General features: G+C 39.2%; 2 protein-coding genes across 2 annotated transcripts; both read right to left on the bottom strand.

Moving 5' to 3' along the window:
* Nucleotides 1–2,212: 2,212 nt before the first annotated feature.
* On the bottom strand, nucleotides 2,213–3,726 carry sst7 (somatostatin family member 7). The gene is made up of 3 exons (XM_042409930.1): nucleotides 3,698–3,726; nucleotides 2,764–2,869; nucleotides 2,213–2,440 (listed from the first exon to the last, which is right to left on the bottom strand). The coding sequence occupies exons 2-3, from the start codon at nucleotides 2,866–2,868 to the stop codon at nucleotides 2,213–2,215; spliced, it is 333 nt and encodes a 110-aa protein (XP_042265864.1). The 5' UTR covers nucleotide 2,869; nucleotides 3,698–3,726.
* A 5,535-nt stretch (nucleotides 3,727–9,261) lies between these two features.
* srm (spermidine synthase) lies at nucleotides 9,262–12,511 on the bottom strand. Its single transcript, XM_042409317.1, has 8 exons — nucleotides 12,266–12,511; nucleotides 11,856–11,976; nucleotides 11,651–11,743; nucleotides 11,379–11,532; nucleotides 11,197–11,280; nucleotides 10,759–10,904; nucleotides 10,505–10,627; nucleotides 9,262–10,389 (listed from the first exon to the last, which is right to left on the bottom strand). The coding sequence occupies exons 1-8, from the start codon at nucleotides 12,406–12,408 to the stop codon at nucleotides 10,372–10,374; spliced, it is 882 nt and encodes a 293-aa protein (XP_042265251.1). The 5' UTR covers nucleotides 12,409–12,511; the 3' UTR covers nucleotides 9,262–10,371.
* Nucleotides 12,512–13,935: the final 1,424 nt, after the last annotated feature.

Raw genomic sequence — 13,935 nt, 5'->3', positions numbered from 1 at the left:
CATCATTGAAGAGCTTTTCTCTTCAACTGTCTTTTACACGTACACGACAGCAAAAGGGGCAAAAAAATATGTCATCACCATGGCCTATATGTTCCACCTGTAATTGAATCAGTACTGTGAACTTATGTTAACTCATGTTTTTGCACCTGTGAAACAAGCACATTTATGAGTCATTACCTCCTATTCATCCTGTTCAGGAAGATGATGAGAAAGTAGTTGAGAAGAGTGTTTAGAAACTACACTGAACTTTGCCTTTCCCTCTGGCTGTGTGGGCTTTCTATGGACTCTTATAGGTTATTTAAGAATTTACACATTTTACTGTGAGTCTTTCATTTGATTATTACCCAGAGACAAACCACTGCTATAATTACTGCTGGCAGGAAATTTCAAACAGCGGGGCAATAGTCATATATATATATATATATATATATATATATATATATATATATATATATAAAACAATCTTTGTGCTATTCATCTAGGCAGATTTTTGTGGTGCAAGTACTGATATATAAGTCTAAGTATATATAAGTCACACAACAAACAGCTGATCATCTCTCTAACTTCTCTTTAATGCAAAATGTTGTTCTTTGTTTGTTTTAATTTGTCTTTGCTCAGTTGCATGATTGGTCATCTATTTCACAACTATAAAAACCACTACGTATTTGAACTGGCTCAAACAGCAGAATATGTCACCTGCATGTAATTTACCACATAAAATCCATCAGTTCACTAATAGGGAGTGGGGGCCCGGCTTGAAAGTCGATATTTGATTGTGGCCGGCACCTACTCCATGCTGTACCACCACTGCTCAGTGAGTGGTAAAAAACACACATGTAACAATGGCCGCACATGCCAGAAGGGCTGTGAGAGCGTGTGGTAATTGTAGTGTGACTGATTGAGAACCATGCTGCCGGTAGCCAGCGCAGAGTCTTGTTTGCTGCAAGAATCGAAAATCAGGTTCATGAGGTCACACGGGGAACACTTCATTATCTCAGCATGCAGCGGCAGCCTCGTCTTTGCTTTCATTATTAACAATGAGGTCAGAGTCATATCAAAACCACAAGCCTTTTTTTTAACCTGCTCTGATCTTGTGTGTTCACAGTTTCATTGTACAACAGGCAGCCACCTTTCAGACTACATGTACTGTAACTGCTGCTGTTAACAAACGGCAGCATTCAGTGAATTCAAGGTAAACATCAGATTTATTTACTTTCCTATCTTACTGACGTGTTTAACGACCTGTGATAAGTCACTGAAGCATCTCCCCCAACCTGTGACTAGGAATTAATAAGGACCACTGTCTGTCTGGCAACTGTTTAAAACATGTACAATTATTTAACATTGCAGATTTGCACCACCAAGTTGAGTTAAAATACATTTATATATATATATATGTATATTAGTATATTTTTAAAGCATTAATGCAACAACCTTATTCTGATTTAATTCAGTAATTAAGGTACTTTTTATTTGTAAATCACTAAAATGGTTTTGATTTAAAGATCTAATTATGACACTGTCTACATTACTTTTATTCAAATTTTTATAATTTTTCAATATTAAATGTAATTTTTGGGGGGCTATAAACTAGAAAGATATTCAATTAGCAACAAATACAAAGCAGAATAAGTTAATTATGAATGTGGGTTTTACCTGTGTTACCATTTCATATGCAGCAATGAAAAAAGTTGTTTCATAAAGATGGTGACACACTGAGTCTAGAAATTGTGTTTCTACCTCCAATGTGCCATTTACGACTGCAGATTTAATAGATGTGGAAATATATTTGTGTAATAACTCCAAACCCCAAACTATTTCTACAATTTTAGTGTAGGAATTGTTCTAAGCCACAATAAAAAATAATACAGCCATAAATTTTGCATGAAATCTGACATGTAAAATATGACCCTCTCTTTTTTGTACAATTTACAAAAGCAATTAACTGTTACCATCTCAAATATTATATCCATGCTTTATTATTGACCCTGAAAGAAACTGTTACATACATAAATACATACATTGTATACATAATTAAATACAGAAATAATTAATATTCAAACAGACACACTGTCTCAGTGAAGTCCATCGATGCTGCATGTCTGACAGGTGTAGATGATATGTACAGCTGAGGTCTACTACAGTTCATGTGGAGCTGGGAGGGAAGGAGTACGGTAGAGTACGGGCAGAGCCGGGGCGGTTTGGGGCACTGTTAGCAGGAGGTAAAAGTTTTCCAGAAGAAGTTTTTACAGGGGGCTTTGCGGTCACGCTGAGGCAGCGATAGCCTGTTGTAGACAGCCCTCTCCTCCAGACGAGACTCCAGTGGCTCCTCAAGATCCACAGGTGCCGCTTCCCCCGGCAGCATGTTGGTGTCTAAAGCTCCGTCCAACAAGCCAGACACAAGCTTCAAGATCAGCTCCTTGCGCTCTTTGCTCAACTCCTGACCAAAAACCAGAACAGAGGAAAACATATTATTAAGTGTCTATAAAGTGATGGAAAATGTGAAAATTCTATACTTAATTGAATGAATTTATTATTATTTTCAGTAGTTACTTTTCAATTTGAGACAGTGTGAATTAGTTGGATTGAATTAAAGACTGTTGAAATGCCAATTAGAAATATCATGCGCTTGCTGATTTCACATGCACTTTTAATTTTAAATTCTTTTTAAAATTTCAATTATTCAAACCATGAATTGGACAAATCTATCGATAATGAGAAAATTTCCTATGAACTATATATGAACAATAATATTTTCCTCACCCTGTTCACATGGATGGGGCTCCTATCCTCCACAGGAAGCACGGCGGCTGCTCTAACGCTGAACAGAACCCCCATGAGAGCTGCTAACACCACCAGGAGCTGCATGCTGTGAGAGGAGTGCAAGTGACGGACCAGAGCTACAGTCAAAGGAGCAGGAGGCTCACAGAGACAGGAGTGTGTGAGTGAGTGAGTGTTTGAGAGAGAGAAAGAGAGAGTCTGAGCACCTCAGACTACTGTCAGAGAGCCAGAGGAGAGAGGTGGAGAAAGTGCAGTGCAGTTGGTGGTCACAAGACTTGGAAACCACTGATGTTTCTTCTGCTCTACCTCCAAAGTCCCTCACTCTTTTATATGCCTCTCCCCCCTGTCTACCATTGACGTAGGGGGTGGTGGGTGTATGACGGAGGGTGTATGTGTGCGTGTGTTTAGGGGGAGGATGTGTATGTGAGCGTGGAAGAGGAGGGGAGATGAAGAGGTCAGGACAGAACAAATGGAACAATTCAACAGTTAACCTTTTTGATAAATTGTGAGGCGGTTGTATTTGTGTGATTCACCAGAGGGAACATCTGCAGCAGGCAACTACGTTACGTCGAGCTAAAACAAAGTTTTGACACCAACATGTAACTAATGTATTGACAGTTATGACAGAGAATCTCAAGCAAGACCTCATCAAGCAAGGTGGACGGACAATTCCACAACTCATCAACTGTGTGATTTGTACTCTGACTGTCCTCAACACACAAGATAAAATGATCCCATTTCCCTGTAGCCACAATCAAAAAATAAACAGAAACTGATCACAAGCAGACTTATTGTTGATTACCTACACATCCCAGTGTTTGGCACTCTACCTCTGTCAACATTTGATTCCTGTCAGTGCTTCTGTGTGGCTCTCTGACACCTGCAAATTACAATCGAATAGTGGTCTGACACTCACCATGACTTGGGGAGCTGTTTCCAGGAAATGCACATCACCAATCTACTGCCGAAAACATAGTCATTAAAAAAAAAGAGAAGGAAATGGAAGCCATTATTCTTCAGCAATTTAGTGCCACATGTATGATGGAGCTGATGCTTAATTTTGGTCTACATTAACATGGGAAATGTAGTAGACTGAATTTCATACATTTTTAATTGCTTTTCTAAATTAAAAACTAAACAATGGCTGTTGGTTCAGTATAAGCAGGTTTGGGGAAAAGACTGATGATTTATTTCACCAATAGGAGCTGAAGCTTACTTTATGAGTGAAGTTCAACTTTGCTTTATCTGCACCCAAAATTATGCTGCTTGTCAAATTACAATGTGTTTTTAAAACCTGTTAAACTACTGTTGTGGGAAAATTTTCAAATGGGCCAATAAATCTTCAGATCACCCACAACTTAGCATTAAACTCAAAACTTATAAGAGAAAGACTCAAAGAAATACACTGGAAGCTGGTAGAGTTCAATGTGAATAGGTTTACTCTGCATAAAGAGCAATTCAAAGCAAACCGAGGCCCTGATCCTGGGATAAAGAACCTAATGCAAAATCATAAAACATTAAATTATATACCTCTCATAACCCCTCCTAACACAGAGCTTATTTTCTAAACTCCACCTCGCTTGACTTCGACACTTTGGTAATAATCCAGACATAATTCATCTAAAATAAAAAAGGTGTTTCAAACTTCTCTAACATGTATCAGTTGTAACTAGCTGTTTCCACATTTCTCACAATACACATGGCCTAGCGGCCTTCAATCAATGCACACAGAAAATCAAAATGTGACATTACTGATCATCCCCTTCCGAATTCCCCGAGGAACTGTCTCTTATTGACATAAATTTTATCTTTGCACAGTTACTAATATGTTGCACAGTTACTAGCATAACTGATTGTTGGGGACATCTGTCTCCACCACACTACAGACGGTTGACATATTAAAGGAAAAACCTGAATAAATGAGTGGAGAAACATAATGAATGCAGATGCTTCTACACAGGTGCACTGCATGGTACAATTAAGCAATTAACATCCAATCATGCTCTGTGGTATGTATAAAAACGCTGAGCAGGCCCAGTCGATTCTGATTTTGTATCAAGATGGCAAGAGGAAAAGATTTAAGTGACTTTGAAAGACGGTTGATTGTTGAGGCACTGATGGCAGGAGCATCAGTCACAAAGACTGCTCAACTGGCTGGTGTTTCAATAGTGACTAAAATGACATCTGCATTTACATCTATGAGAAAGACATCAGTAAATAGGGTCGGAAACTGTGGTCGACAGTGCACATTTGATGAGCTTGATGCTCGTGCATTAGTGCGATATGTAAGGAAAAACAGACAAAGATCATCAGCAAGAACAGCCGCCAACAATCACATAGCGAGGGATATTATAGTAGGGTGGCAGTGCATAAACCCCTCATTACAAAGATGAATGCACATTTGAGAGTTCAGTGGTGCAAAAATCATAGGCACTGGTGAGGGTGAGATGTGGAAAAAAGTGGTATGGTCAGATGAATCATCCACCATATTCTCAACAAGTGGGCGAGTGCATGTGTGGCGTACACCAAGAGAAAGGTACAGGCCTGAATGCTTGACCCCTACAGTGAGGGGATCTAGTGGCTCTGTTATGCTGTGGGGGGCATTTTGCTGGCATGCTTTGGGTCCACTTGTCCTCTTAGAGGGAAGGGTCACTGCAAATCAATACAAAGTTGTTCTGAGTGATCACCAAACATTTCTATCCTGATGGGATTGGTCTCATTCATAGGGCACGAGGGATCACTGAATGGTTTGATGAGTATGAAAATGATGTCAATCATATGCTATGGCCTTCGCCTTTACCAGATCTCAACCCGAATCGACGTGTTAGACAGCGCTCTCCACCACCATCATCAAAACACCAAATGAGTACTCCAGTAGAGTTCAGAGACTTGTAGAATCAATGCCAAGGCGCATTGAAGCTGTTCTGGCAGCACATGGTGGCCCAACACCTTACTAAGACACTTTATGTTGGTTTTTCCTTTACTTTAACACCCATCTGCATTTCCCTTCTATGCGCTATATAAAAAAGCCATATTTATGTCTGAAATGTCATTCTGTATAGTGCAGTCTATCCCAGTTCAATATATCGTAGACTTTCAATATATTGTAGACTGTGGCTGCAGTTCACCTAAATTCACACTATTGACTAAGCTTTTTGGATTTAGCTAGTGAGAAACTGTTTCAGGCTACCAGTGCACGTTCAAAATGAGTGAATTAACTTTGTTTTATTAGTCTTTTTTACACATTGTTCTCAAGAGGTTTGCCCTGGACGGTGTTTATATGATTTATATGACATTAACTTAAAAATATTAATGAAGTAGCATATGTTACAGTATTATTCATAAAAAGAGTAACAACAAATGAATACCTTGAGGGTGCTTGTCTCTTATATATTACATATGTAATATATGGAAATTACACAAAAACATATGTCGCAGCTTACATCAAGACTTATTTATGTGCCATATTTCTAATTATTGTAGCCTTCCTATGTAGCTGTATAACATTACTAAATCTAGTTCACAGCTCAAAAGATTTGTGTGAGTTACACCTAAACAACTGCAAAAAGCAATTATAATGGTCTATATGAGGTAAACTCCTCACCAAAACTGATTACAACATAAAACATTCTTGTCTAAGAGGAAATTGTTTAAGTGGTTTGAGAAGCCGTCCTCAACCTCCCCGAGATATATCGCTGAAAAAGCACCACTGGCAGAGTTTATTGTTGTGACGTCTTCAGACGGTGCTACTGGCAGGGAACATACAGAACTTATATTCCAGTACGGCTTGGCTGATATGTTCAAAATTGATTTGCTGTACTTTCAAAACAGTTTTTGAGGTGCTTTCTTCATACACTGCTGATTCTTAAGAGGGCCCAGAGCCAATCCAAAGATTAGCTGACTGTTGAAACGGCTATGTTGGCAATTCAGTGTGTTTGAAGAATCTACAACAACCAACTCCCTAAAAGTATCTGCAGTCCCGCCACACAAGAGACTTCAAACAGTGGAAAACATCAGCATGTCGACTGGTATAGGTGCTCCCAGATCTTATTAATGTGTGTGGAAGTCTTCATTTCCACTGTGTCTACTTCACGTATGGCCTCTAGCACCACCTTGACAACTCTCTCAAGGGATCACAAAGGAACACTGACTCAAAAATCATCTGAGGATTTTATGCTGAATGAGTGTTATCTATTCAGTAAAACCAGACAGGTGGGGAAATCTGTCTATAACTTAACTGGAAAGATTTGAATTTGACTTAAATAAGGGTTTTAAAGACAACTATGTGTTACTACAGCATGGATATTATTGTTTAAACACATTAACATCAGATTAGATATTTATAGGTGGATATATAATATAACAGTGGATATATTCTAGATTCCACTTTATATTCCATCTCGAGCTCTCCGCTCTCAAAATGCAGGGCTCCTGTGTGTTCCCAAAGTTAAAGGTGCAGTGTGTAGAATTTAATGGCATCTAACAGAACAGACTTGGCAGAAATGGAGTAATATTCATAAGTAAGTTTTCGTTACCTTAGAATGAGCCCTTTATATCTACATTGGGAGCGGGTCCTTTTGGCTGGTCCACTGGCTCTAGAGAGGGCCTTTAACGATTTTCGTGAGTTTTGTGGCCACCGTGGGTTCTCCTATATGCTTAGAAGGGGAGGGGGATGGGAGGGGTATTCAGTTGATTGCAATCTGAAACATCACCGCTAGATGCCGCTAAATCCTACGCACTAGTCCTTTAAAAAGAAGTCAGCAGATGGCAGGGCCTTTTCCTATCAGCCCATTCTTATGGAATAACCTGCTGACGTCAGACAGTCCCAGTCTGTTAAGTCCTTTAAGTCTAAACTTAAAACAAATCTTTTTGCCTTTACCTACAATTATAGATGCCTTTAATTGATTCCTTCATTACCTTGTACTGCATGGCGGGTTGCTTTATGTCTCAATTAATTTACTATGTGCTGTCCTGCTGACGAGATTATAGATTATTGCAACTCTTCTGATAACCATCTCTCTAACCTTCTGTTGTTTGTTCCACAAGCACATGAGCGTCTGAACTGTGTGCCCCTCTCTCTTCTCTCCTCATGTCCTCTTGTGTCTCTCAGGCATCTCTTGCTGCATCAGCACCCATCCTGGAACAGCTCTGCTTCCCTAGCTGTCGGTGCCATTTCCAGAGGTTTTGGATCTGGTTCTCCCTTCCTGCAGGACTTCAGCCTCACCTCATGTCTTTATCCTTCTCTCTCCTGTGTGAATAATGTCTTTTCTTGTCTCTTCTCCCGTGTATGTGAATGGTGTGATGTGAGTCTCCCCCTTATGTGCATGTGTAGTCTGTCCTCCTGCCATGTCTCCATGTTGATGGGGGTCATGTGGTTCAGGTCTTATTCTGTTCTGGTGGCACCTGGAAGCTGCTTGGCATCCTCTTCATCACATTCTTCATATATATTATAAATCCATTATAATTTTGTTATCCTGTTAAATGCTGTATTCTGTAATTTGTGTTCTATTCTATATACACATCTATTGCACATCTGTCCGTCCTGGGAGAGGGATCCCTCCTCTGTTGCTCTTCCTGGGTTTTTTTTCCATTTTTTTTTCCCAGTTAAAGGGGTTTTTGAGGTTTTTTTTGAGGGTCTAAGGACAGGGAATGATGTATTGCTGTACAGACTGTTAAGCCCCCTGAGGCAAATTTGTGATTTGTGATATCGGGCTGTACAAATAAAAAAATGACATGAAGGTCTCTTTTGTGAACATGAACAATGTTGCAGTGCAGCTAACAGTAAAGCCCCCAAACAGGCCTGTACAGGCAGTATGACAATAATGTGCTGCATTGTTGAAGGTTGGTCACAAAACCAGTGAGCTCTGAGGTCTCACATAACAATAACTAGAGTTGATGCAACTGAGGGCAACAGTGACACTTCACGTTGTGAAACACTGACTGATCTGAACAATTTGATGAGGACATGGAGAATTATTATTCCAAGGAATCCTAATTTATAAAGATATATTCTATGAATATATCTAAAAGTGAACTTTGGCTAACAGTATTATTTAAATGCATTCCCTTACACCTCTACAATATGTGAAACTGCCTTTACGTAACAGATTAAAGGATGCCATCTTGTGTCTGAATACTGAAACTGCGATTAGACGTCCCCAGTATAACAATTTACAGGGTTTGTAATTTACAGTGAACAGCAGCTGAAATAGCTCTTTTTAAACACATCACCCATTGACCTGCATTTCATGGTAATGTGATGCAGTAAAGACTGAAGATAAGTGAGTGTACAGATAGACTTTTCCCGTAGCCAACCAGAGTGAAACCAGTGGGGAATAATTATTCTGCTATCAAATGTTTAAGTACCACACCCTTTAAAGATACCACAATTTGAAATCAGAACTACATGAATTATAATGTAGTCTTACATCTAGTCATCATTTAACCCCTCAGTGGCTAAAAAACACACAGATCTCAATCAACCATTTTATGTTACCAATTTATTACAGTTCATAATTCTTATCAAAACAAATTTTCATTGCTCAGGTATGACACCATTTCTCAACAAAGATTCAATGTGGATTTACAACTAATAGATCATAACATAAGATGTTTGATGTTAGCTAAACAAACACCACACTGAAACATAAGATTTCCATTATGAGAAATTAACAGCATCCTGCAGTAAGACTGAGCATACAGGCTTAAAGTACAAGCTTACTACCAGTAGGCTAGTCAATACCCAATACTGCAAGTTATAATTGCATAATGAATTTGCATCTTTAAGACATTTCCTGCATCACAAAGCTTCAATGCCATACTTAATTTTTACATAATTCGAATTGTAACAGTGAGATTAAAGTATTCCATATCAGCCTGATGGTCAAAGATTGGTGATATTTTAAAGGGACAATTTCGTCAACTCTTGAGACTCAAGCTTTCATCTTGGAAACTACCTGCCTGGTACACTATGATAGACACAGAACAAGTTTTCTATTTTAACAATGAACAACCAATTTCAGGCACTATAGGGTTCGTGTAGAGGACATATTGTTATTCTGAATATACAGTCATGACAGATGGCAATTGTGTATTTTCCTATGAGCACAAACGGAAATTAAACATTACCAATAAAAGTGCAGCCATACATTACATATACATACTCTATATGGTATGTAATATATATTGCACAAAGTGTAGATGCAGTGAATCCAATAAACAGTACATTGTTTCAGAGTGAGGTCAGGTTTGAGGGCCATGCTCTTCCCACGCAGCCTAACCCATTAAATTGCTCTCCACAAAATGCTGATAAAGACAATTACAGATTAAAAATGAAAAACCAAATACATCAGAAAAATAAATAAACACCAAGAGTGTGTAAGACTGGAAGGAGGAAAACATCAGAACTTTCCACGTTCCCACCCACCGATAATTAGTTGCCTCCACACATAAAATCATTCGGAGGTTACTCTCTTCGATGGAGCTGAACGGTGCCGATTACTGAGGAGGTGAAGAAGCCGTAGAACAAGGTTGTACGTCTGTGGTCTGAGGGCCAGGTAGAGGATGAACAGTGTGGTCTGTTGTTGCTGGTCATGCTTCAGAAAGAACCTGTCAATGGTTGAGAAGATACTGAGTGAAAAGTTGCAAAACAGTTTTAAATTGCATTCAAGTACTTATCGCATACAAATCAACTATTAATAATAATAATTTTAACAACATTTACCTTTCTCATGAACTCAGGCAGGACGAATGATGCTTTGTGAATTTCTGGGTTGTAATACTTAAGTTTCATGTTTTCCCGCTCCTCTTTAGACAGTTCATTCAATGGCACCCGGAAATTTGTTTCCTAATTCAAAAGTAAAGAGAAACTTCAGTTACTGATCGCAGAGAAACAGCAGAAAAGTTAGAGTTTTTAAAATAAGCTGCTGGCATTTAAAAGTCATCTGACAACAAACGGAGAATGACAAGCACACTTACAGGATTTGTACTGCAGAGCATGAATCCAATTTGGCCACTGGGATAACTTGGAATGGTACTGTAGGCGTAGTCCACCACAGGGAATAGGGTCTTGCAGAAGGTTTGCATCTCCTTTATCAGCTCCAAATGGAGCCATAGACTCTCTCCTGTGAAAGTGAGAGCAAAAGTAAGGGCATGTTCATTTCCTATCAGCCTTTTCTGGCATTGTTCCATCATGGAGGTACTTGGAAGACAGACTATATAAATGGGAACATAACAGCTCCAGAGGAGTTAATAAAAGCCATCAATAATAACCGGTGCTTTTAGTAGACTTTGAAAAAGGGATGTAAATTGTCATGTAGTAGTACAGTTATAACTTCTACTCAAGGCAGCACATTAATAAAATACTCAGTGTTTTTCTACAACTTTTAACAGAAAACTAATGAAATAGAAAGTTACCCTGGGAACAAATAATTCCATCCTTTCTCAATGCGTTCTTCAGCAGCTGATAGTAGGACTCCTTGAACAAGCTCTCAGCGGGGCCTGCAACAACAACAACAACAACAACAACAACTCAGAATAAGACTCACCTATAATTGGCAAAGAAAGATTGTTATAAACGCTCAAAAAGTGTCACTTACCGACAGGGTCTGAGGAATCGGTTATGATGATGTCAAAGGCATCCTGGTTCTGCTTCATAAACTCGAAGCCGTCTCCGACGTGGAGGGTGAGCTTGGGACTGAAAAAGCCTGTGGCCATCCCTGGCAGGAACTTCTTCGAGACATTAATGACATCCTACACAGCAGACAACATAAACACTGATATGAGCAGGCATCACAGTAATGAGGAGCAAGAGTAATTACAGATCTGTAGAGAGAAGCTAGATTTTTTTTGTCAGTGTTGTTGCTCTGACCTCATCGATCTCACACTGCACCACTGACTCCACCAGCGGATGCTTCACCACTTCCCTCAGGACTCCACCGTCTCCACCGCCAATAATCAGCACCTGTTAAAAGAGAAAAGGTGCTGACTGTCATTACAGGAAACATGCCTCAACCTGTGTGTAATCATGCTGCAAGCACTATGAATCTCAACCAGCAATAAATCTGTATAATCACCTTCTTGGGACAAGGGTGGCTGCACAGGGGAAGGTTGGCAATCATCTCTTGGTAGGCAAACTCATCCCTCTCTGTGCACTGGATCACTCCATCCAGCACCAAGACGTTCCCATAGGTTTTGCTGAAGAGTGATGAGAAGCACATTTGAAAACGTGGACACCCTGAAGCTAAAGCTGACAAACTCACAATGTTTACACGACTGCAACAATACTTTAAAAAAACACCTAAAAAGGGCTTGTTAACAAATTCGTTAACGTTACCTAGCTAGTTTGTTTGTAAACTCAAAGTCGAGGTAACGTCAAACAGGAACAAAGCTTAAAACCTGGAGAAACTTCTCAAGCTTCAAGTTGCTCATTCATTGCTAGTAGACGCTAACGGCTAGCAGCGGTATGTAGCTAAAAAGTACCCACCTCTTGAAAACCATAACATCTTGAAATTTGGACTTCTTGTGGTAGAGGACCTCCTCCATTTGGAAGCTGGTGGCTTGTCCGGGCCACATCGGGCTGGTTTCCGTGAACCATCCCTCCTTAATGTTCTGCATGTCAGCTGCCATCGTGAGCACAAGTAAAAGTACTAGCGCGTTCCTTAAAAAATGTGGCAATGTGAGTGTGACGACAAAGATTTGACACTTGGTCGATACCTAACAGCCACCCGTGCTGCTTCATCTTATAGCGAATGGACGCTGCTGACGTAAGTGACGTACCGTTACGCCAGCCAATGAGATTGCAGGATGTACCGGCTCGTTTGGTAGTTTGTTTGACTTCGCACCACGAGCACCGCCCTGTAGCACGAGCCCACGTGAAGCTAAACCAACGGTGATGTATCACTGCGCAGGCGCAGGCTAGGGGCGAGTATGTTTATTTAATTTAGGCTATTTAAAATAAGGCCTTAAGCAATTTATTTTCTTTCTTTCTTTTTTTTTAAAAAGGTGCCTCCCTTGAGGTAGAAATAATAAAAAAATCACCTCTTTTTTTAAGTACAAGCCTAAAAGTGGTCATCTAGACATTTTTGCCTTATTAATGCCACATTTTTCTCAGCACAAATAGGCACCTTTGGATTTAGGCCTTTATTAGTTACTCAACTCTGTACAAAATAACTGATGAACAATTTCACCTAATTTTAATTATTTCTAACATGTAGGCTAATATGCCAACTGTTGTAGGCCAACTCATTTTATGTAAATGTTGAAATACATGTGTTGCAGTCCCCAGTCACCAGACTCAACTGACAACCGCCTAAATCAAACAGTCCACAGCTTTACTATGTTGAAAAAGCTGAACTGAAACTGCTGTTGATTCACTTGGATGATTTGATTTCTACAATGGACTCTGTGGTGAAACTTTTTGTCATTAAAAAGTGAAGAATGAACTTTTAACCTTAACTTAAATCCAACCCAGAGAGGTCCTTTAAGTGCTAAGAAAAATGTAAATTGAAGAGGATCGAAAGCTCTTGAAACTAAGCCCTGTTGTGAGGTTTTTTTGTTTGTTTTGTTTTGTCAGCTGCTAAGTCACTATATATCCAGCTGATAGGGGTTCTTGTACTCATTTATAGCTGTGGTTTGGCATTAACCAAACCAGAAATTCTCATGTTCCATTCTGAATTTACGAGGCCTCATTGATAACATATTCTAATTTTGGCTGCTACACTCTATAACATATATGTTACAGTTTCTTTCCATCTGTAAACTTTTGGTTTTGTTTGTCTGTTTACAAAAGGCTGGTCCCAGTGCTCTCATAAAACAGGATGTTTTATTCTGGGGATAAAATAGAAGCCAGAGGGTTAACAGACAAGCAAGACTTGTCAGGGCAAGAATTTTTTCAGAGCAGATCACAATTTTGCTGCAGTTGACTAACAGTAAATAAATGTGATCTTAACAGGTAACTGCTAGATTAATCACTCTTTCATAGATGGAATCTGTAAAATGAAGAACAGCCTAGTGGTTGCAATCTAGTCCATTTCTGGGTTAATGGTAAATGTTACTGTTTTATAAATATATATAAATGTAATATAAATGTTTTATATTGGTGTAAATAATCTTTAACAGCATCAGAAAACATTAATTCAAGTTTAACCCCTGTAT

Source organism: Thunnus maccoyii, chromosome 4, assembly GCF_910596095.1.
Source record: "Thunnus maccoyii chromosome 4, fThuMac1.1, whole genome shotgun sequence".
NCBI lineage: Eukaryota > Metazoa > Chordata > Actinopteri > Scombriformes > Scombridae > Thunnus > Thunnus maccoyii.
The sequence above is the reverse complement of the archived record's forward strand: the minus strand, read 5'-3'. Positions and strand labels throughout refer to the sequence as shown.

Excerpts from the sequence above, each read along its gene's own strand:
- sst7 (XM_042409930.1), bottom strand. The coding sequence starts at position 2,868 with ATGCAGCTCCTGGTGGTGTTAGCAGCTCTCATGGGGGTTCTGTTCAGC. Across the intron at positions 2,441-2,763 it reads GCCCCATCCATGTGAACAGG|GAGTTGAGCAAAGAGCGCAA; the intron begins GTGAGGAAAATA and ends GTTTTTGGTCAG.
- srm (XM_042409317.1), bottom strand. The coding sequence starts at position 12,408 with ATGGCAGCTGACATGCAGAACATTAAGGAGGGATGGTTCACGGAAACC. Across the intron at positions 11,533-11,650 it reads TGCAGTGTGAGATCGATGAG|GATGTCATTAATGTCTCGAA; the intron begins GTCAGAGCAACA and ends TCTGCTGTGTAG. Across the intron at positions 10,905-11,196 it reads TGGAATTATTTGTTCCCAGG|GAGAGAGTCTATGGCTCCAT; the intron begins GTAACTTTCTAT and ends TCACTTTCACAG.